Raw genomic sequence first — 24,541 nt, forward strand, 5'->3', positions numbered from 1 at the left:
ATGGCCAATCACAGGTCCCAGGAGCGTTTTTACACTGTCCTGTTTGAGACAGGAATGGCCTTCAAATACTAGAAAAGGTGTATTTCTGGATAGTGAAATAATTACATGTTGTATACATATGAGTTGGGTAGTGGGGAGTACAGAGCATAGTCTCTTTTCTCCTGGACTCTACCTTATTAGCAAAGATATAAGTTTGTATATATGATCCTATGCTAAGTGGTTGTTTCTTCCTCCGGCCCACTGTTATCTATTATGACTGGCAGTCTCTCTCCAGAGGGGTCTTTCTCAACACCCTTTGTACCAACTACAAAAATGTGAGGCGAAGGATTAAACCTTAGGATCTTTGACAGAGAAAGCAGGTGATTTACCTTTGAACCGCCCCTTTAAAAGTACGTATGCAACTAAATTTACCATTTACTTTCCTGTGACGGGTAAACTGCTGCCTTCAGCCCAAGTCCCCCTGAGGAATGGGAGAAAAATGGCCAGAGACTATGGAGGCCACTCCATAGTCACACTCTAGGAATTTCCCCAAGTCTCTATGGTCTTTACCATAGCAATTAGAGGAAATTCCTAGAGCATCACCCGGAAGTAATCATATTCTCCCCAGGCACCACCTCAAAATATCCTGTAATTCATCGAGGCAGTGCTGGCCACCCTATATGGAACTACTGTACACTTACACTGTCTAAATGATACCGCTTACCAAGTTCCTGGATGTGAGGCAAGATCTGAGGTGAGTACATGTCGTGTGTTTTCATTGTTGCATATGTTAATCAGCACTGTGTGGTTTAAATGGTTTTTTAAAAAAAATAAAATTCCGTCAGGATGTTTCCCCTTCCTCTTTCTTAGAACTCCATGGGCTTCCTATTCCATATGTCAATGAAGAGTTCTGAAAAGAAGTTGTTGAAGGTGGTATTTTAGAAGAAGAACCATAGGCACAGATGGCTAGATAGTTTCGATTCTCTCCAACGTTTTGGAATTAAAACTCTGTGGTGGAAGATACTAAAAGCCTAGTTCCCTGTGAGCATACGAAACATTCAAAATGCTGTGGTTTAGAAATATCAGATGAGGCAAATTATAGGAAGCTAATACAAAAATATGACTCCAAATTGGAGATCCATTTTGGGATGTCAGAAAGTGGAGATTCTGCGAGTGCCTCTAAAATTCAGGATGCTTCCTTCTGGCACAGTGTTTCTGCATGATGGCAAAGAAGGCTGTCAGTTTCAAAACACCCCATGCTGGCTTCATCCGATCGGGTGACGCCAGTGCAGGGCGTTTGAAAGTCGCAGCCTTCCCCTATTGCTTGCAACCAGCAGGGGAAGGCTGTCAGTTTCAAAACACCCTGCACAGGCTTCATCTGATCGGATGAAGTCGGCGCGGGGTGTGTGAAACAGACGGCCCCCTTCTCCTCCGCTCACAGGCGGCAGGAGAATGAGGCTGTCACTTTCACACTTTCGTGGTTTGTGGTGTGTGTGAAACTGACAGGCCCCTGCTCACGACTCTCACAAACTGGGCAAAAAAAATCGTGGAGTTCATGGAAAACGCGGCCCCACTAATCGTGTTTTCACGAACCACGTACCAACCCGGTTCATGCATTTTTTGGGTTCGTATTAGGATTCGTGGCCACCTCTAATCGTGAGGGATACAAGAACTTTGTAACATGTGATTCGGCCCTTAGATATCAACCTGGCAGGCACTGTGGTTCTGGATGACAAGGAACATGCAGGAGTTCCGAAGCAATCTTGGCTGGGACCACGGGCAGTGGCAGACTGCTAAACTCCATCAGAAGAATACCAGTTGCCACTGGAAAGCTCCCATCTGTTTGGGAGGAGCAGCTCAGCCAGCCAAGGCCTGCCTGTTAATGAGCCGTTCCATCCCCTAATGGAAAAGCTTCATTATTTAATGTTTTGGAACAACCTTTGAGGGATCAAATGACAGCAATGCTGCCTTTTTTTCTCCATATCATTGATCTCCGTAGGAAGCGAATGAACTAGGGGAAGGATTGGTCTCAGAACAACCCAAGCTTTTGAGCCTCTCTACCAGTGCTGGAAAAAACTTTACCCGGTTTTCCTCAGCTTGCAGCCAGTTTGATGATTAAAAAGACAGCCACACAAGGAGGCAGGTTCAGAGGATGTGTGCGTATAGGAATAAAAGAATTGGCTTCACTAGCCCTCACCTTCAGCAGGCGTTATAAAAGGGAACATCTTCTTTGCTTTGAACTTTCAGCTGGGGAGGGGTGCTTCTCCTGCCGCTTCCGCCAGGAGAAGGGGGCTGTCAGTTTCAAACACCCTGCACCGGCTTCAGCAGCCGGCACTGGGTGTTTGAAATTCCACGAACCACAAACCATGAACCGATTCGTGAATGAGGGAAAGTTCATGGAAGTTCGTGGTTCATGGAACGCGACGAACCACGAATCATGTGGTTCAGGGTTTTTTTATTCATGCCCATGTCTACTCACGATTAGATGTATGCTTGGTGTTCTGTGCTCAGAAGTTAATCCTTAGACATGCGTAGAGATGATGCAGATGAGGACTGTGGCTCATGGCAGGAGAGGCTTAAGCCTTCCCCTCTGCACAATTATTCTGACCTGACATGACCCCAGTGAACCCCAGTTTGCCCCACTGGGGAAACTTACTGAGGGTGGAAATACAAGTTACTAAGTACCTGGGAATGCTTAAGTGCAGGATTATATGTGTGGTCCTCAATTCACGTGCAGGCTGTTCTTGCTCAGTACACGTGAACGCCTCTTTCACAGGCACTCCCTTTGTGTGCTTGCATCTGCAAGTGACTCCGGAGGGCAAAGCATCAATGTTCAACTAGAATTTGGAAGAACTAGATTTGTATACTCACTAGATTTGGAAACTCACTTAGCAAATTGAGCCGGTCATTCTCTCTCTTGCCCATACTTCACTGGTGAGGATAAAATGGAGGAAGGGAGATCAATATTGTAAGCCGCTTTGGATTTCCACTGGGGAGAAAAGTAAGGTATAAATTAATAATTTTAAGACTGAAGGTTTCACAAACTAGGAAACTTTTGATTGTGCTCAATGCAGAAAGGAAGATGGAAGGCAGTAGTGCAGGAATATAGGAATGAGTTGAGGCTCATATTCACAGGAGGGAGTGGAGGAACAAGCTGTGTTTGTACTCGGGTAGCCAACCTCCAGAATTACACTAATCTCCTGCTGACAGAGATCGCTTCCTCTGGAGAAAATGACTGCCTTGGAAGGTTGATGCTATGGCACTATACCCAGCGGACACCCCTCCTTTCCTGAAGCCCTGCCCTCCCTAGGCTCCACCCCCCAAATCCCCAGGAAGTTCCCTATCCTTGAGCCGGCAATCCTAGTTTGTACCTATCACAAACGTCTGGGTGGTTTTTGCAACTGTACTCCTAGTGTTCCTTTGCAGGAGGTGATCTCACAGTAGAGCTGTGAAGCTTCATGCAAAAATCTCTGAAAAGTTGCCATAGTGCATGAATTGTTTTATGTAGTCTGAGATGGGTAATGCAAACAAAGCAAAACAGCCAGAAAAAAAATTGATTCCTTCGGGCCCTCTGTTTTGATACGTCAGGTATGTCACAAATGCTTGTAATGAAATTAAACATTTGCATAGTGCTGAGGACAGGATGGCTGTGCATCTGTTTGCAAGTGCAAATGCATATCTCTGCCCCAAAGGTTTTCATAATTTAATAAGTGTTTTGCGTAGAACACCTCATATCTAATTAAAGTAGCCTGTAAATCAAGCTGAAATGCTTTATTTTCATGTGGTTTTTTTTTTTTAAAAGTGGACTAAGTTGCCCCATTGTTCCTTGTGGAATGATAGAATCTGAATGAGAATTGCAAAAACTAGATTCTCTGTTTGCTCTTCTCTTGTTCTTGCTAGTATATCTACAGTTTCATTTGAATAAAAATGTCGGTATCATGGCTCATTTTGAGGGGGAATATGCAGGAACGCAGTTCTGGCAGTTCCCCAAAGAGGTCACATGTCAGGTGGCCCCACCCACCTGACTCTTGGCCATTTTGGGCCCATTTTAGCCTGGACTGGGGCTGAAATGGCCCGGATCGGGCTTCTGACAGGTGGTGGATCACTCTCCCACTCAGCAGCAGCCCAATCCTGACCATTTTGGGCCCCTTTGGGGCCATTTTCAGCCCCTTTTTTGCCATTTTGTGCCCAATTTCGGCCCTGAATGGCCAGGATTGGGTCCAAAACAGCCAGGATAGGTGATGTCAGGGGGTGTGGCATATGCAAATCAGTCATGCTAATGACATAGTTTTGGTGATGTCAAGGGCCGTGGCATATGCTAATGAGTTATGCTAATGAGTTCCTCCAGCTCTTTTTCTACGAAATTACCCCTGGTCGGTATAGTTGACCAACCTAATAATTCAAACCATTTTACCTGTGCAAAGCCTACTATTCTCAGAGCAAATATATTTGCTGTGGGTCTGTGATTATTTTTTTTTTAAGCTGGCAGAGGGGACTCATCTATGCCGGAACCATGTCTTCAATTAACAGAGTGGCTCAGTCACCCCAATGCTGTTTCCTTCTTCACCATCTGATTTTAATGTAGGTAGAGGAAAAAACGTATCCATATCATGTTAGTCTTTTTGGCCTGCCAAAACTAAAGGCAACCTAAAGGAGGACATTTTAGATTGGAGAAGTGGTACGGCAAAGAGGATTAATTAACTCCCCCCTTCTACTGTATTGCAACCCTGGTCACATTGTGTCCCTTTCTTTGAAGGCCAAAAGTGCATGGGGAAATCCAGTAAGAGAATTCCACTAGCTTGTGTGGTTCAACCTTCCTGCCAGACAAGAATTGAAAGATTGGCAAAGAAGCAGGAATTCCTCTGTCTGAATCTTCTCAGATTTTGGAGTTCTGAATTCCTAATGCATCAGTTCCAATGTGGAACTGATGCATTGGGAAACTTCTAATGTTTCATTTCCAAATTTTGTTCAGAGCACTGTGCATTTATGGTTTCCAACCATTTTCAAATCCTTTGTTGCATCTTTCTCCCCCACTTTTGTTAAATGATTCATGAGTATTAATTGAAAAAAAACACTACAAAAAAGGAATCTTGATTTTACCGTATACACATTTTTACCAAGATTCATTCTGTGTGGTGTTTTACTGGTACATAGGAACAGATGTGCCTACCAAGAACATACTATGCAAAAAAAAGAAGATGCGATTCTAATTACGGTCACACCCAGGTTGCTTTTTTGCAATGTTTTTAACCTATGTGCATGTAAAATGGAAGGTTAGGGGGTTATATGGATGTTAATGTTTGCATTAAAGTGGCAGCAAATTATATATACTCCACTTCCAGAATTAATTTTATAAAAATTTCTATTTGAACCAGAGTTAAGGAGCACGGAAACAGTCTGGAGGAGGAACATGGAACGGAATGTTCAGGGAATGTTCATCCTGGTTTTGGAAGAAAGATGGGAAACCTCCAGCCTTAGCAATTTGACCTCAGAATAGGACAGTGCTCTAATGGTAGTGATAAAGTGAATAATGGTTTTAATGCAAACATTATCATTCCTGTAACCAAAAAGCCCATTTCAACTAAGGAAATTTCAGAGAGGTGTACCTAATGGGTGCAAATAATGTCTTTGGTCTTCCTCTCTCTCCTACTTTATTCAGCTCTGTCTCTGAGTTCGGATGGTGGTGCTGTTTCCCCCCCACAAAAGAGTGCATAATTGCTCAATTCTGCCTAAAATTAGAGGGTGTTTTAAAGCCTGTGGCGGATGATACTGTTCATGAATAGCGATCTTTGCAAAGCAATTGCCTGCTCCGTTCCTCCCTAATGACAACCTTGAGATTAGGGAATAAGGGGGGAGTCTGTACTAAATCAGTGAATATTGATCCTAGTTATGTTGCCAATGTTGGTGGTTGATTTTGTCATTGTTATTATTGCAAGTTGTTGATAATTAGAGAGAACGGCACAGCTACGCTAATCCAGCCAAATTGCTTGCAGATTAGATATTTACACAAGGCCCTGTCAGTGGAAGTTGGAGCAGCTGGTTGTAAAAGCTCCTGGCCTGGCCAGCCGTTCCTTTCCTGCCAGGGTTTTGGGATGTTAGTATAATCCTTGTGCCGGATGCTGGTATAGAGCATAAGGGTTACGTTCAAAAGAAAGGACAGCAAATAGATTATTGTGAAAGGAGCATCCTGCTTAAAAGCCCTAGTTCTGGGTATGGGCTTGTTAGCCAAACAGGAAGTACTGGTTTACATCCTACTGCTTGTGCTTAGCAAAACTGGAAACCTTCCTCCAACCTGGAGAGTTTTCCAATGATTATAGACACACCAGTCAGGAATGGAATAGTCTTACTAAAACATAAGCTGCACTTGCATTTATTTATTTAAGCATTTACGTGTCACTTTTCTCCCCAAAAAGGCTTGCAATACAAAAATGAATTGTAAGCATGCCAAGAGGACGAGAAGAGGAAAAAAGCTTCTGAATGCCTGGCAGGTTTTTTTCTCTCTGTCTGTCTCTACTGTCCAATCTTCCTTCCAGGCTAAAAGCAGAAGGCCAAGAGCTCTATAGCTATTGCCACAGGCTTGTAGCTTTGGACCAGTTTGGGATTAAAAAGTTTACTTGCAAGAAAGAGGTGGGACAGAGGCTCAGCGATAAGGTTTTATAGTACCTGGCTGTTGTGCCAGTTGTGAATGCTTACTTCAGAGTAAGTTCCTTTGAAATTTAAATCCAAATAAATGTGGATAGAACTGTACTGCATGGAGGGGGAGGGAATGAAATAAACAATTTTTTACCTGTTATAAATTAATAACATACAGACATTATACCAAAACCATGCTTTGCACCAACCATGGTTTGAGCTTCCAGATGTGCTTCAGAGATGTTCGTCTCCTCAGTGGTGGCCAGTAGGCTGGCGGTCCAGATGGAAGCAGCAGTCCTTTACAGCACCAGCCCCCAGAGAGATGTCTCAGTAAACTAGATGGCCAGTCCATACCCACATACTTCTGTCTTGCTTCCATTGTACTGTTGGTCTCATTCTTTACAAAATCTGCTCCTGTAGCACTCTCAAATGATTAACCTTTGGCGGGGAATAAGGAGAACACATCCCCATCCAGACTTAAAGATCCAAGAGCTGCTGACTTACTCACCATCGACCCTCCCATCTTATTGGAATTAAGCTTTGTTTTATGAGCCCTCATCTTGTCCGTTACAGACTCCAAGTTGTGATTAAAAACATCCACCATTACACCTGTATTACAAGAAGCACAGGGAATAGAGCTGGAAATTGTCGGTGTACTAATCAGCTTTGTCCAATCAGGTGTTCTTTAGCGCTGGAGACTTGATGGACACTTGTGGTGCCCTGCCGAGCATGGTGCCTGTGGCTGATGTGGTGCCCAGCAATGGGCTTCCTGGCCCTCATTTCATCCTCCTGGGTTGGATCCAGACTAAAATTGCCTCTAGTAGAATTACAATGCAATCCTAAGAAGAGTTATTCCAGTCTAAGCCCATTGAAATCAATGGGCTTAGACTGGAGTAACTCTGCTTAGGATTGCACTGTAAGTGGGGTAATTTCCACCGATTCCCTCTTCGTGCTGCAGACTACTATTTATCTCCAGTCCCTCGGGAGCAGTGTTGTGGATGGATCAATGAACTGCTGCAAAGATTTGTTTGTGGGAGGGGATGTTTCTGCTCCAGTGATGATAGTGCTTTATGTGAGTCGAAAAATTAGTATGGCTCCAACTCTCCCTAAAGCACCTCTACCTCCAAGGGTAAGAGCCAACCCTGGCTTTATCTCACTTCACTGGAGCAAGAGAGGCAGCAGAAGATCTATGGAGGCATCACTTTGGGTCTGCAGGGGTGTTAATTCAGATATAGCTGCCCTTCCTCACTGGTGGATGCTTGACTTGAAACCTCATAACGTTTCTTGATATCCCTACTGGTGGGTGTGGCTCAGTGACAGAGCAACTGTTTTGCATGCAGAAGGTACCAGGTTCAATCCCCAGCATCCCCACATAGGAGGTCATTTGAAAGACCTGAACCTTGAGACCTAGGAAAGGTGCTGCCAGCCTAGGAGTGCCAGACCCCGGGTGGGGGCGGGGGATCCCCTGCCCTCACCCCCACCCCCTGGCCAGCGGGGGGGGGGCGCACACCCTCTGTGCGTGCTCCCCTGCGTAGCAGCGTGCACCCGCGGATTGGGCCCATTTTGGCGTGGATCGGGCCTGTTTTGGCACGGATCAGGTCCACTCCTGTGCACCGCAGCACCCCAAAACGGGCCCACTCCGGGCCAAAACGGACCCGTTTTGAGGCGCTGCAGAGCGCAGGAGCGCTCCTGTGCTCCACAGTGCCTCAAAACGGGTCCGATCTGCAGACGCATTTTGGGCTGCTGTGCAGGAGCGTTCCTGCGCTCCACAGAAGCCCCCAACACGAGCCCCCGCAGAGCGTGGGCATGCTGGCGGGGGTGCGTGCTGCAGGATGACGTTACTTCCCGGACATGCCCCCCCCATCACAACCGAGGTAAGAGCCAGCCCCCAATCCCCCGCTGGGAGATCGAGGGGGCCTGGCAACCCTATGCCAGCCAGTGTAGACAATACTTTCCTTGATAACACCAAGGGCACGACAGGTTCATGTGTTCAGTAGCCACGTGGGTCCGAGGGCTGCCACGAGGAAGGGGGAAAGGATACAATGGTCTCTTCCTCTCTCATGCATACTCCAGCCATTATTTTTATCTTTGCGCTGTTGTTTTCAGTGTCGTTTGCTGGACTGCTCTGTTAATTTTGTACACTGGGGGGGGGGACAGTTTGATTAGCAATTTTGACAATGATTTAAGGGAGTGGTGGAGATTACACTAGGCAGTGGTGCTCCTGTATGGCAGAGCAAGGTCTCAGCTCTCTACCTTTAACTGCTGCCTGGCTTCTGCTCCTTTATCCCCAGCCACCCCCTTCCTTCTCTCCATATCTCCTGTTTTGTTTAGCAGGCTGCCTGCCTTGGCTCAGCAAAACGCAATTAAGCGGTCCCTATAAAATATACATGAGGAAGAATCGCCAGCAGATACAGCAGCCATGCATTCGCCCAAGTGCTAATTTGTGGAGGATTGAGGGCTCAGGCAGCCTGTAATCAGCTCAGAGAGCTTTTGGATTATGCAAACACAGGCAGGTAATGGTCCATTCCCCCCCATCACTGGACTGTGAAAATCTCTGTTCCCAATTTGTTCTTCCTCAGCTGACATGCAAGCTGCATCTCTTGGCACAGAACTAGTTTCCCAAAAGCAAAACACATGCAGAGGGTTGGGTGGATGGGTAAAAAGGGCCTCTGGAATCCTCTCTTGTTGTGTTCAGTTGAATGATGCAAAGTCACTTTGCTTATGTTCTTTGGCTGCTGGATCTTTTCCACGAGTGTCGCAGTAGCCACAGTCTTACAATAAGGATTTTGTAAAGGATCGCATTGTTAGCCACGATGGCCAAAGGGCCACTCCATGAGAGATGGGGAGTGTGGAGGAGCAGTTACGTGGTTCAAGGGGCTGCCAAAGTGGCATAGCAGTTAGTATGTTGGACTAAGACGTGGGAGACTTGGGTTCAAATCTCTGCACAGCCTGTGAAGCTCACTGAGTGACCTTGGGCCAGCTATTCTCTCATCCTAATCTAACTCATAGGGTTGTTGTTGTTAGGATAAAATGGAAAACGGGAGCATGATGTTACGAGCTGCTTTGGGAGCAAAAGTGGATTATAAAAAGGTGACAAACCTAACGAAGGAGCCTCTCATCTATGAACCGTCCTACCCCTAAGAATCTACAACATAGCAGATTGGACCCAGTCGATCTTTCCCTTATTCTGCTTCCACCAGCAGCCCTTTCTGACGGCCTATGTTGATTAGCAGCCATGCAGGTTGGGGGCTGGAGTCTGGAGGAAGAGGAAAGGAATGGAGATACCCTTCCTGCCTCTTTTGGCAGGGGAGCTATACTGATAGGAAGGAAGGGTGATTTCAGTCCTTTCCCGCTCCTCAGCATGACTTCTTGACTTGCATGGCTACTAATCCCTAGTAGGGTTTCCAAGTCTCCAGGAGCCCAATCCAAGGGACAGGAGGATCATGGGGGTATGTGTGTGTGTGTGGGGGGACTTATGTCACATGCAAAGTGTGTGCGCATTCTGAAGTTCTTCCTTGTCATTTCTTGTGCGACAAGGAAGATCCCAAAGCTCTTAGGCTCCTGGGTCCATTCCCTGCACTTCCCCCTCCTGCCAACAAGGTGAGTAGTGGTGGAGGGTGAAGGCTAGGGGACTGGTAACCCTAGTCCACATCACTCCTGAGAATCAATGTTCCCTGGAGTTAGAAAGGAATTTCTGGGAATAGGGGGGAAAGGGAAAGAATCACACTCATTGCATCCATGGATTGCTGGATCCAGCCCAGCAGTGTATAGAGATTAGGGTCTTGGACTGCGGAGATCTGAGCCAGCACGGTTGGACCGTGCATCTGATGAAAAGAGCTGTGGCTCTCGAAAGCTTATGCTACAATAAAGTTGGTTAGTCTTAAAGGTGCTACTGGACTCTTTACTATTTTGCAACTACAGACTAACACGGCTAACTCCTCTCGATGAGCATGGTTGGAGTGTAGGTCTAGGTTCTGGGAAACCCAAGTTCAAAATCCCACTCTGACATGCAGGCTTTCTGGGTGACCTTGGGCCAGTCACACATTCTCAGCTCAATCTACCTTGCAGGGTTGTTCTGAGGATCAAATAGAAAAGAGAGCAGTGTACGCCACTTTGCATTTAATGTATGTGCACCCATGAAAACTAAGGCTTCGCACAGTTTACAGCCAGCCATATCACACCCTGGTGGTTGCTGAAGTCTGTTTTGAATAGTTTGATTTTGAACTTTTGATAACGGTTGTATTGCAGGGCAAACTATCTTTTTTATCTTTTTAAATATATATATATATAAATATTTAACCAAGAGAACAAATTTTTCCTCCGCTGTAGATCAGTGGATGGCAAGATAAATAAATGCAGCAGGTGGAAGAGCGCCTTAAGCAATGTATGTAAATGTGGGAGGCTAAGGAAGAAAACTTGGGTGTAATACTTACAGTGCAATCTTAAACAGAGCCAGCAATGTTCTTGGAATGGTGCTGGGAGGATAAAACAGAGGAGGGGAAAATGATATCAGCCACTTCAGGGCCTCACTGGGGAGAAAGGCAGGGTACACATGAAATAAATGAAATCAATCAATCAATGACTGCTTTGACAGGAAGCTCGCTGGGTGTCTTTGGGCCAGTCACTATCTTTCAGCCCACTCTACATTGTAAAGCTGTTGCAGCTATTCAATGACTTGTGTAGTACGATTTTAGTCCACAGGCACCTTAAAGAGACCAACAAGATGTTAAGAGTGTAAGTTTTCAAGAGTCCACAGAGCTCTGAATCTTACAATCTGAAAATCTTGTTGGTCTCTAAGGTGCCACTGGACTAAAATCCCACTGTTTAACTGCAGTCGAACACAGCTACCGTAATGACATGTGTGTTTATGTGACCTGAGCACCTTGGAAATAGGGCAGAATGTGTGTGTGTGTGCGCGCCAGCAAATTGCAACCAACGTAAGGTGAATCCAGGGGCTTTCAAGGCAAGTGTGAAGCAGAGGTGGTTTGCCATGGTTTGGTGTAGTGGTTAAGAGCATGGGACTCTAATCTGGAGAACCAGGTTTGATTTCCTACTCCTCCACTTGAAGCTAGCTGGGTGACCTTCAGTCAGTCACAGTTCTCTCAGAGTTCTCTCAGCCCCACCCACCTTACAGGGTGATCATTGTCGTGGAGATAATAATAACATACTTTGTAAACCACTCTGAGTGGGTGTTAAGTCATCCTGAAGGGTGGTATATAAATCAAATGTTGTTGTTATTCCGATGCAGAGTCTTCCTTGGTGGTCACCCATCCAAGTACTGACTCTGTTTAGCTTCTGAGATCTGATGAGATTAGGCTATACCATGCTGGCTACCCTCCCAGGGCAAAACACAAATGATATAAATATTCTATTAGACATTGTAGGAATAACTATTTTTGCTTTACGGCCCTTCCTGTTACGATTTTTTAATAATTTTAATAATAACATACTTTGTAAACTGCTCTGAGTGGGTGTTAAGTTGTCCTAAAGGGTGGTAGATAAATCTAATGTTGTTGTTGTTCTTACAATTATTGTTTGACTGTTGCTGTGGATGCTGCTGGTATTCTGATGTTGACACAGTCCAGCTTTTTCTTCTTGTTGTTTGGATTTGTTTGTGATGTGCATGTGTATTTTCATTGTACTTGCATTCTCTTTTACTGTTGAGTTTTTAAAAAAATACTGCTGCTAAGAGAACAAGTTGCTGAAAAGCAGGTTATGCTTTAAGAGAGATGTGTTCATTCATAAATACATGCATACAATCCTCAATGCCATGGGATGTCTCAGATTCAGTCCTTGACTTCTCTAGTTAAGGGATTTCGCATAACAGATTCTGGGAGAGATACTTCCTGGCCTGACACTCTGGAGAGCTGCTGCCAGTCAGAGCGCACAGCGCTGATCAAAAGGGTCCAACATTCTGGTTCCAGGGTGGATAAAAATCAATGATTAAAAAAAAAATCAAAAAATCGGATTTTTAAAATTTAAATCAGATTTTTTTAATTTAAATCGGATTTTGTTAATAAAATGCTTTTAGAGGAAAAATCTATCTAAAGATAGTTTTCTATTTAAGATATGTTATAGTCCAAAGGTTATCATCATGAAATAAGGATTAGTTTTTAATTATGTAGCATGAGGCTGTATATTCGTGCAAAGTTTAATTTTTTTGGTAAATGGATTCCATTAATCCATTCACAATGTCATGTTCTTCCAGAGGTTTTTGTAAGATTGAAGGTAGGTAAAGATAGTCCCCTATGCAATGCAAGCAAGCACCGAGTCATTACTGACCCATGGGGGGACGTCGCATCACGACGTTTTCTTGCCAGAATTTTGTTATGGGGTGGTTTGCCATTGCCTTCCCCAGTCATCTACACTTTACCTCCAGGAAACTGGGTACTCATTTTACTGACCTCAGAAGGATGGAAGGCTGAGTCAACCTTGAGCTGACTATCTGAACCCGGCTTCTGCCGGGATCGAACTCAGGTCCTGAGCAGAGCTTGGGCTTCAGTACTGCCGCTTACCGCTCTGCGCCACGGGGTTCTTATTGGGCAGTTTTTCTATCTAGAAGGTATTATCACAGATGCTTGGTTTTACGGTTCTCAAAACTGAATTTGTGTCTACAGCAAAAAGGTTATAAAATAAACACATAGTTGAGAAAAAGACCTTAATCCCATTGTTCCTTGGCAAATCTTTATATGCAGAACCAACCCCTTACCTCTTAAGTGCTAAGTTTCAAAAAATCCAATGAACATAAGATTGCTGGGAATAGAATAGATCTGCACAAGAAGCTAAGTGTGAGGAGTCTTTATATAGAAAAGAACGAGTCTTTATGTAGCAAACCGTGATTTAAATCTAGTCTTACTGACTAGTTGATTTAAATTGATCTGTTTTAAATCAAACCCACCCTGTCTGGTTCAGCAGAAAGCAGCTTCAGACGCACATCCTTGGAGAGGGGCTGTTTCCTAATGGGTATAGCAGCTGTATTACATGCAGAAGACCCCATGTTCACTAGTCCATTGGCCATTCTGTTTAGAATTTCTGGTTGGGAAAGACCCAGGTTTTTTTTTTCAGCTGTAACATAGTGGAACGGAGTTCCGGAACCTCTTGAAAATGGTCACATGGCTGGTGGCCCCACCCCCTGATCTCCAGACAGAGGGGAGTTTAGATTGCCCTCCGCACCGCCGAGTGGTGCGGAGGGCAATCTCAACTCCCCTCTGTCTGGAGATCAGGGGGTGGGGCCACCAGCCATGTGACCATTTTCTCTGAGGGCAACCCACTGAGTTCCGCCACCTCTTTTGCCAGAAAAAAAGCCCTGGAAAGACCTTTCTCACCCTAAGATGCTGGAGAATACCTGCCAGTCATGCTAAATAATACCGAACTAGGTGGACCATTTAATGGAATAGATGCTCAGCTGAAGAACTTCTGCTTGGCATGCAGAAGGTCTGGGATTCAAGCCCCAGCATCACCAGTTCAGAGGATTAAGTAACAAGTGATGGGAAAGACCTCCTCTCGAGACCCTGCGGAGCTACTGTCCATCAGAGTAGACAGTATTGATTGACCAAAGGCCTGACTCCGTCAAAGATGGCTTCACGTGGTCAATGTTCTTGAATCGGTACAGGGCAGCTACATATTTCTACATGTTGATTTGTTTGGAATGATATGGTTAGTTGCCCTGGGCAGATAAAAGTATTGTAATAAATGACTATGATGTTCCTTGTTGGCTAACAATAAGGAAAGAAGCTGAGTAACTAGCTCGTCTACTCATTCTTTTCCAATTCTTTCCCTCCTTCCTATTCAAGTCCCCGGAGGCATTGCTTCGGATTCTCTAACATTCACTCCCTTGGAGGACATGATTTTTCTGAAGTGGGAGGAGCCAGTGGAGCCTAATGGCCTCATCACGCAGTATGAGGTATGTCGACCACATGACCTTTCTTCAACGCTGGTGTGCACCGATTTATGACTGATCCTTAAGAGACTTTATTTTCATTTGGGGGGAGGGTCCTTGGCTCAGTGGTAAAGTATCTACTTTTCATGTAGAAGGTTTTGGGTCCAGGCCCTGGCATCTTCAGTTAAAAGGTGAAGTACATCTACGTAAGATACTGGGAAGCCATTGCCAGTCAGAAGAGACAACGCTGACCTGGTCAGGCCAATTGTCAGATTCAGTGTAAGGTGGCTTCTCTTTTCTTGTTCTTGATGACCCATCTCATCCATCTCATTGTGAATAGCATGTGGCTTGAAGTTGCCTCAATTTTCCACTTCCTGCACTATTTTTGCTTCCTCAGATTGCTCCATAGGAGCTATTATCGGCTCTGTTGCAAAGCTTACAAGTAGACATCTAAATAAAGGGTTGCTAGGCCTGCACTGGCAAACGCTGGGAGAGTTTTGGGCCAGTGTTTGGAGAGGATGGAGTTTTGGGGAAAGTATGACATCACTTCTGGGTGATGCTCTAGGAATTTCCCAAATCTCTATATTCTTTACAATAGAGATTGGGGAAATTTCCAGAGTGGCATGGAGAAAGTAACGTCACTTGCGGGTGGAGGGTCATTAGAAATGATGTCACTTGAGGGTGATGCTCTAGGGACCCCCCCCTCCCCTAGTTGTTACCATAGGTATTGGGGGAAATGACTAGAGCATCACCAGCAATGCCATTTCTCCCCCCATTCTCTGCTGTTCCTCACATTATTGAGGGTGGGGGACTGAGAGTGGGGGTAAGAGTTTGCCTGCTACCACCAAGAAAATGGTAAACTTATGTATATAACATTATTTCACAAGTGGAGCCAACAGTAACTCCACAGACTGTTTGAGAAAAGCAAAATGGCTTGGGGAGAGGGAAGGCTGAAGACACTTCTACCCTTGTGCCTCTGTCATGAGCTCAGGCGGTGGCCTTGGGTAAGCCACTCCTCTCAGTCCCAGCCCCCCAGCTGTATTGTGAGGAATAATAATAATGCTGATTTTGTTCACTGCTCTGAATGGGGCATTAATCTGTCCAGAAGAGCACTATATAAGCACAGTTGTGGTCATGAGGAGAAAATGGAGGCACAAAAGTCTGGGAGGCACAAAACTCGCATTGAATATTTGATGCAAAGTCCTCGAGTTGTTCCCCAGTACAGAGGTCAGTTAGCTCTTCGTGAACATAATATCATATCTTTTGGTCTGGGGAATCAGTTGGGGATCTGTTACCTCACGAATACCTCACGAATGTTGAGCAGTAGAAACTCCTTAGGCTGTAATGTTGAGGCAGACCACTGCTTGGTAGATCTAGCAGAGGCCTATCATGTCAGGAAGTACTGAAATAACAGCTGGTATTTGTTGTCTTCTCAGCAAAACACCGAGGGGACAGATTCCCTTTGTTAGCTGAATTCTGCTAAGTTCAGGGTATAGAGAAAAAGGTCCGATTGTCTCTGTCATCACCCGGCGGCAGAGCTCCTTGAATAGGCGTATCTCTGTGTTTGGTTTCTGCCACGTTCTCTCCCAAATGCAGCCAGGCAAGACCCCCTCTTATCTCGTTCTGCTTTTCAGCTTGTGCCTCTGCCCTCTCTGGCATCAACAAAAATTATTGGAGCACAGAAAACAGCAAAGAGAAAAGCAGATCCCTATCAACCCTGCTTTTCTTGCTGTGCCGGCGGCTGAACGGGGGCTTTTGGAGAGTGACGTAGGCTCTATTGTAATTCTAGATACACAGTTTTACAATCTTTGAGATTAAGGACAACTTGATAGTTCCCCCTCTGAGCCCATTGTTTAGACTGCAGAATTCAAGTGGCTTTTCATCCCCTTTGTAAGTGCCTGGGGTCTGCTTCTTGCTGAGGAGGTCTAGGCCGCGCCCTCCAATATTTCAGGGATGAAAATAAGGAAGCGCTTCTAGCAGCTTAACATTGCAATCCTAAACAGAGTTACAGTCTTCTAAAACCATTAGCTAAGACGGCTGTGACTCTGTTTGGGATTGCCATGTAAGTATCACACCCAAGTTTTCTTCAGCCTCCCACAATTACGTATCTAGCTTAAGGCTCTCTTCCACCTGCTGCATTTATTTATTTTGCCGTCCACTGATCTGCAACCTAGGGGATATTCGTTCTCTTGGTTAAAGTTATATTTAAGTTATAAACTCTTCAAAACAGACTCCAGCAACCGCCAGTGTGATATGGTGGACTGGTGTACTCTGTGAAGCCTTAATTTTTATGTGAGCATGCACATTAAATGCAGAGTGGCTTACATTGCCCTCCTCCACCTCTCCATTTTATCCTCAGAACAACCCTGTGAGGTAGGTTAGGCTGAGAGTGTATGGCTATCCCAAGGTCACCCAGCCAACTTCCATGGCAGAGTGGGGATTTGAACCTGGGGCTCCCAGATACTAGTCCGACACTCTAACCACTACACACCACACTGACAACTTTAAGCAAATCACACTAAGGAAAAACCTCCCCCAAAGACAAAATCAGGATAGGGATTTACCGAAGAGCAAGGAAATAAGGAGCTATCTCTGGTAAATAAGGACAATTGAAACGCAGTATTTCAGATTCCAGATTGGGGGCCATATCTTTCTTTCCTTCTTTCCTTCTTTCCTTCTTTCCTTCTTTCCTTCTTTCCTTCCTTCCTTCCTTCCTTCCTTTCTTTCTCAAAAATTTCTACCCTGCCTTTCTGCTTAGAAACAACTGGGGAGGGGTTACTTACAATATTGAATAAAAACCAGATTCAGATTGTGTACAGACAGTAGATGTGTGTGTTAACTGAGTAGCAGCAAGCATATTAATTAAAATAAGTTGGAAAGCTGCTCTGAAACTAATAAAATCAAAATTCATCAGAAACAAAGAAAAAGTTTGGCATTTAAGCAAAAAGCAAAATGTGCAGGTGTACGGTGAGGGATACCAGGCTTGGCTGCAGGAACTGTGAAAAAGATCTTGGGATTTCAGTCAATCAGAAGCTGAACATAAGTCAGCCATGTGAAGCAGCTGTAAAAAAGGTGAATGAGATTTTAGAAGGTATTAATAGAAGCTTTGCCCTGACCTGCATAGCCCAGGCAAGCCTGATTTCGTCAGATCTCAGAAGCTAAGCAGGGTCATCCTTGATTAGTAATTGGATGGGAGACCTCCAAGGAAGACAAGGGTTGCAGAGACAGGCAATGGCAAACCACCTCTGTTAGTCTCTTGCCGTGAAAACCTCACCAGGGGTTGCTATAATTCATCTATGACTTGACGGCACTCGCCACCACCACAATAGAAACTTAGTGTCTGAGGCATGAGTAGTACTTTGGGCATCTGAAAAAATATGTAGACAAGTTGGAAGGGATCTATAGGAGGACAGTGAATTGGTTGGAACACAAATGCTATGTATTGAAGGTTGGATATATTTAGCCTGCAAAAAATAAAGAGTGATGGAGATCTTGACTGCACCAGTCAAATACTTGGGCTGTCATATAGTCTGCGGCAAAGAGTTGTTCTCTTGTGCCCCAGATGGCAAAATTAGACCTGTTGGAATTGAGTAACGAGAGTAGAACTGAACTTTAGCTGAAATTTCCTAAATGGGGTGAGCAGTTTGATAATGAAACCAGTTACATCAGGGATAGGTGAACTCTACTTCGCTAGAGGTTTCCATAGCATAGTATAGACAGCCGTCTTTCAGGGATGCTCTAGCTTTGGCTTTGGCAGAAATATCCAGGAACACTGGAGTGAGCAAAAAAAATCCTGTTCTATCTAAAATTCACAAGAGTGGATTCTGTATAGGGGAAGGTGTGTGTGGCTTGGTGTTAAGGCATCTGCTTTGCATGCAGAAACTCCCAGGTTCAGTCCTCAGCATCTCCATTTTTAAAAGGATAGGGTAGTAGATGATGTGAAAGGCCTTTGCCTGAGACCCTGGAGAGCTGCTGCCGGTCTGAGATGATGGTTGTGACTTGGACGCACCAGCGATCTGATTCAGCAAAAGGCAGCTTCAGCGTTCTTAAAGTATGTCCCCTTATCGTAGATCAGCTACCAGAGTATTGAATCCTCCGACCCCGCAGTCAACGTACCTGGTCCTCGGCGCACCGTCTCCAAGCTCCGAAATGAAACCTACCATGTCTTCTCCAACCTGCATCCTGGAACCACCTATCTTTTCTCAGTGCGGGCACGGACCGGCAAGGGCTTTGGCCAGACGGCACTGACGGAGATCACCACCAACATCTCAGGTAGGGGATGCGGGAGGTGGAGGGTGAGGTGGAAAGGTTCTTCCTTTGGTGGGAAATGTAAGGCTTTGCCAGAAGCCAGGACTTGACTTCGATACTTGGAGCCCGTGTCTCCCGTTCCAAGTTTATGGGCCAGGGAATTACTGCCATGCCTTGGATACAGTGACATCTGGCAAGCACGTAGAAGTTGTGCCTTTTTTCCTGAGGAAAACAAATTGATGAGTGTGATGAGCTGGTTTTCTGCTGACAAACACACCCATATGTGATTGTGGCACTCGGTTGTAAGGCTCTTTGCCAGCTGCTGATGCAGGGAAATTTCATTAACTATGCCAGGCTTTCCCCCTCTAGTTCCACTTCAATACACTTTTCCCTTTTGCCTTCAGATTCTCACCCTTTTCTTTCTGTCGCTGTCTCTTTCTTTGTCTTCTGTTCTCTCACCCTTCCTTCCTTCCTTCCTTCCTTCCTCTCCTGTTCTCTCACTTACTTTATTTCCCCTCTTCCCCCCTCTTTTTCTTGTTTCTTTTCTTTCCATCTCTTTCCAACTGTGTGTCTCTCACTTTCCTTTGTCTTTCATTTTTGCTTCTGTCCTCTTCGCCTTTCTTTCTTTGTTGGTCTTGCTAAGCTGGAGGAACATGATCCCCGATGGAACACTGCTTCTGCAACAGTCCTGGGAAAATGTAAGAAAGGGTTAGGACTGATGCTTCTGCATGCTCCAGGTTTATGTGAAATGTGTCCAGTTCTGTTTGGCAAGAGGCGAGGAAGGAAATCACTCCAGGTTTCCATTTCAATTCTTCTGCAAGTCAGACGTGTTTCCAGCAGCCATGTGGAGGGTTCCTAAAAGGTGTACAGGAGTGAGGATCAAAGGCTACTTTTACTGCAGCCATGACACACATTGATTTTCAGCCTCTCTGTTCCTTCACATGAGGGAGCAATGTGTCTGTCGAGATGGCATGTCCCTGATTAAAGCATTTTTTGCCTTATCCATAACATGTTCAGCACTGAAAAGTATGCACATGTTGTTGCAAATGCATACCCACTGACTCATGCAATTTAAACACATGACCTGTATTTTCACTCTTGCTCTGGTCGAGAACCATCACCCAAATGTCTCCCATCCCTGAACACTGGAGATTGGCTGCAGGAGTGATCGTCTTGCTTTGCTGGTTCCACTTTCCAACACTAGCAAAGAGGAACACACAACCCTGAAAGAGGCATATAAGGGGAAGGGCCAGAACCTTGCTGCAGGAAGGGGATACCCTTGCTGGTGCTTGCTACTTCTTTCTTGTGGTTCCCGTACAGCCCCATGCACAGATTTGCAAAAGCAGGTCTGGAGCACTGAACCTATGAATACATCAAGCTGCCGTCTACAGAGTCAGATCCTTAGTCTATCAAGCCAATATTGTCTACTCTTATCTGGCAGCACTTCGGTAGGGCCTCAGGTGGAGGTCTTTCCCATCACCTGCTCCTTGGTTGTGTTAACGGTGACCTTGCAAAGCAGGCACTTTACCATTGAACCGCATCCCCACCACAGTTCTAGAGCTCCAGCAAGAGAACTGATGCTCCAATCCGACTCCCGACCCTGAAATTTCAGTCACGTGTTTTTTGAGGCAGCTTACAGCACATTAGCTTAAAACCGAATCTATATATGATAACTGTCGCAGGCAGGGGCCCAGGGAAGCTCTCTGTAGGCTGCCACCACTCTGGTACAGGTCTCCTCGGGAGGGCTGAGAGCACCCACCCGGCCCCTTTTGTTTAATCTTTCCCAGTGGGTTTTATATTATATGTGACCGAATGAAGCGTGAGGACCCAGGCAGAATAATAAACAATTTTAAAAGGTCTAGTAACAACTGGTTTTCAAAACTTTGTAGAATAAAGAGAACAGTAAAGGTAGGTGACAACCAAATAAAACACCCTAACGTGTCTAACTAGACTGTTCCTAGCTGCCTCATGCTGACTGGCTTCAAGCTGACTCAACCCTTCTGAATGAGGGATCCCTCCGTCTGCAGCAGCCTCTCCTCAGCTCTGTTCCCTAGGAGTGAACCTCCTCCCACTGTGGCAAGGCCTTTTCCCCCTTCTTCTCAGGCACCATCCCCCTACTTTGTATTGGTGCATTTTTTCCCTTCCAGATCCTCTTTTAACCAATCACAGGGTTCGAAGGGGACCTGGGAAATGTTGGTTCTGTAGTCACTCTAGTACAGGCTTCTCTGGAGCCACTGGGCCTCACTATGTAGGCCCAGGCTCATAACAATAACCAAGACAATACAAATCACTGGAAAAAAATTAGAGTGCCTAGAAAGCTCAAGAAAAGCTAAATGTAAGAACACCTCCAAATACATTAGAAGCCATGGCTTCTGTACCCCACCCCAAAGCTTTTACATGGCCAACATGGTGGTATCTAGCAAATAGATAAGGAATGGGCCTTCAGTGGATGGAGCACTGCCACAAAGAATACCTTCTCACTGGCAGATACCCATCCCGCCCTGATTGTGGGGGCAGTTATGGCAAAGTCTCTGCTTTTAAGATTCCATGACTAGTCTCATACTATTGCTACAACAGGGAATCACTGAAGCTCTGTGGATTTTTTAGAAAAAGTACTAAAACAACTTTGAAGTGGTTGACAGAGCAATGGTGTTCTTCATTGCTGGTTATGTTGCAGGCGCTGCACAATAGGTGCCATGCTGCTTTGACTGATGCATTAGCTTGGAGGAACTGTAGGACTGATGCAGTCGCTTGGTCTCTAGCAACAAAAGACTGTTATTTGAGAAGCGCAAAACTGCACTGGCCATGCACCAGAACTGAGTCTTAAGGGGAAAGCAGCTGGCTTCCCTGGAGAATTGGAGTTTCAGCTATACGGTTATTTCCCCAAATGTCCAATGACTGGAAAGGTCATTATTCTTTATGGATGATGCTTCAGAACTTCCCAGCTATTGTGTATGTATTACGAGAGGAGGCTCTCATGCTCTTTGCCAGGCAAAGATAGCTCAGCCACAGCGGTCCTGTGGCAATCAGGATGGGTGGCAATGCCACAGTATCAAACTGACAGAGTAACCATACATCCCACTGAGCAGACGGCTTTAAATACGCTTCCCCTTGCAAATGGATTCTTCATGCTCCAGAGATCCCCTCCCCTTTTCCAGCTACCCTGCAGTCAGAATTCAAATGGAAACAGTATGCATTACATTTTACAACCCTGCTGGATAATTTACTTGCCTGGTGGTCCAAAAGCCGGCTTGTTTACATTATGGTGGCTCCGGTGATGGAACACATTTCCTAACTCACTGGAGCGGCTTTGATGGTATCTATTAGAAGGGGTGGTCTGGGACAGGAGAAATTGAACGCTGTCGGCCCCGTGTCTCTCTAGAACTGGTCTTAGAGAAATGATATTATCTGCATGAGTGGGAAATGTTGTTTGAGGTGGAATAGATAACGTGGTTATATCTGAGCAGAGAGAGTTCGTGTTTTTTACATTAGATTTCACAGAATCTCGAGTGTGCTTTTCCTGCTCTGAAGAGGATTTTTTATTTAGGGATATAGATCTGTTTCGTTATGGCCAAGATCAATGGTACATCAGGGATTCATGATTGCTCGGGAGATGGGTTTAAGTTGGTGGCACACTGAAAAAAGCTTTCTGTTGCATTGTGGCTGGAAAACAAACATAATAAAGAGTCAGATGTGTGTAATTCCTTTGGAGGCAGTGCCAGTGTTCACACTCACTGAGGGCCAAGTTAGAAGTGACGAATTACACTTGAATGGCAAGTGAACAGACTCACATGTATTCCTCCCTGTTCATTTGTGCTCCACTTGCACTCCACTCGATCACGTAGTGCTTTGAGGTTCCGGGTGAAGTTTGGATACAGAATATGGAATGAATGTAGAAATACACATGGTTTTTGTGTCATCGTGCCTTAATCATGCTGCATTTGTTTGCTTTCATACTTCCCCCATCTCTTCTTTCTGAAGCCTGCTTTAGTACAATTGTTCTGGAAAGATCATCATCAAACCAGGTTTTCCAACTGTGTGGACAAGAAGAGTGAGGATTTTTTAACCTTTCTGCCTGCATTTTCCCCTTCTACCCTATTGTCCGACTTTTTCCGTAACATTTTTTAAAAAAATATAGTAGCTATATTGCTATAGCGTTATCACATTATAGTGATATGGCTTTTACTATTTTTTTTTGTTTAAGAAAATGGTCAGAAAGTCTTCCAGCCGTGTGGGGAGTGTGTATGTGAAACGGCAGGCATGGGAGAAAATGTATTTATTCATTTATCCAACTTTCACTACAGTGGGGACCATAAACATCTTACGTTGTTCTCCTCTCCTCTGTTTTGTCCTCACAACAACTCCGTGAGGTTGGTTAGGCTGAGTGTTTGTAACCAGTCCAAGGAACTTCTGTGGCAAAGTGAAGATTTGAACCTGAGAGTACAGTGCTCTGGGTCTCAAATGTAGGGAAGGCATGGAATACTTCCCTGTTTGGATGCTTTGTTGCTTCTGTGAATACCTCTGTATTAGCAGCAGCAATGAGTGCACAGTGGAGAATCGCTACCAGGTAAAAGCCATCCTAGTCCTGCCTTACTGTGGAAGGTGTCAGGAAGAGCCATGGGACCCTAGAAATTAAACTAGCATCAGATTTCTAAATCGCATATTGTTGCCAAATGTGTACTATGTTATCCCATCCACTGTCCTTTTTGCCCTTTTTTGGCAGTGGAGCTGGTGCCTTCAATCCAATGCCCAGAATTTACAATAGGAGCATGTAGATAACATAGGGAGATCGATGTGTGCCAAGGCTGGCATTGCTGGATGGAACACTCCGAAGGCCCAGCCTATACGTGCCAAAATATTCCAAGTGTTTGTTTTGAACTATTCAGCCAACCATCAAAGACAAGAGATGCCAAGCTAGCTCCCAAGAGGAGGGGAAAAAAGCTGCCGTTTTCATAGTGAGAACAGCCTCCCTCTAACACACATACACACACGCCAGGGGGGAGATTACAGAGGAGAGACAAAATACCCTGCCTTGCAAAGGCACAAACAAGGGATTAATTGGGCTTCATTAACAAGCCATACAGTACTTAGGGCTGTTTGCTAATGTCTGTGGTGTAGCTATTAACCGTGCTGAATGGGTTGCCATGTTGTTTAATAGGGGCCCAGGAATTACAAGCCAGCAGGTGGTGGACCTGTGTGACTGCTAATTAACCAGGGCCTCTGGGCTGCTGCAAAGAAAGAGGGAAGACAGGAATTTTTGCAAGCAGCTCTTTTGCTGTATCATTTGAAGGAGGGCATGGGCACTTTGAAGGCCTGCATTAGTACGTTTCCACATTCCTGTCAGTTCATTATTAAGGCTGCATCTTCTCTGTACCCACCAAAGCTTAAGTGCTTACGGGGTCATGGTTCAGTGGTGGATTTTATGCTTTTCATACATCTGAGAGGTCTCACATAGCTCATTCTGGACAGGATTCTAGCAAGCCAGTCAAAGCGGAGCTCAATAGACCAACGGTGTTATACAGATTCATATGTATGTATGTGCCATCAAGTCTCAGCCTTGTAAGCAATGGCTTTCAAAGCAAGTGAGAAACAGAAGTGGTTCGCCAGCACCTTCCTCTGCAGTCTTCCTTAGTGGTCCCCCATTCAAAAACCAACCTTTTTTACCTTCCCAGATCTGATGAGATTGGGCTATACCATACCGTTCCTCATCCCTTCATATGTATATAGATAAAGATGAATATACCTTGCTAGGACTAATAATGCCTCAGGTATACATAGTCAGCAGCTTACTTGTTACTAGTT

General features: G+C 45.1%; 1 protein-coding gene across 1 annotated transcript in view; it reads left to right on the forward strand.

Annotated features, from left to right (window-relative positions):
* PTPRU (protein tyrosine phosphatase receptor type U) overlaps positions 1 to 24,541 on the forward strand; it is a 386,725-nt gene that overhangs the window by 244,150 nt on the left and 118,034 nt on the right. Inside the window, exons 9-10 of the mRNA XM_054999127.1 lie at positions 14,406 to 14,515; positions 18,562 to 18,763. Coding sequence (XP_054855102.1) covers positions 14,406 to 14,515; positions 18,562 to 18,763 — 312 coding nt within the window. The remainder of the gene's footprint in view (positions 1 to 14,405; positions 14,516 to 18,561; positions 18,764 to 24,541) is intronic.

This window comes from Eublepharis macularius, chromosome 15, assembly GCF_028583425.1.
Source record: "Eublepharis macularius isolate TG4126 chromosome 15, MPM_Emac_v1.0, whole genome shotgun sequence".
In the NCBI taxonomy this organism is placed as follows: domain Eukaryota; kingdom Metazoa; phylum Chordata; class Lepidosauria; order Squamata; family Eublepharidae; genus Eublepharis; species Eublepharis macularius.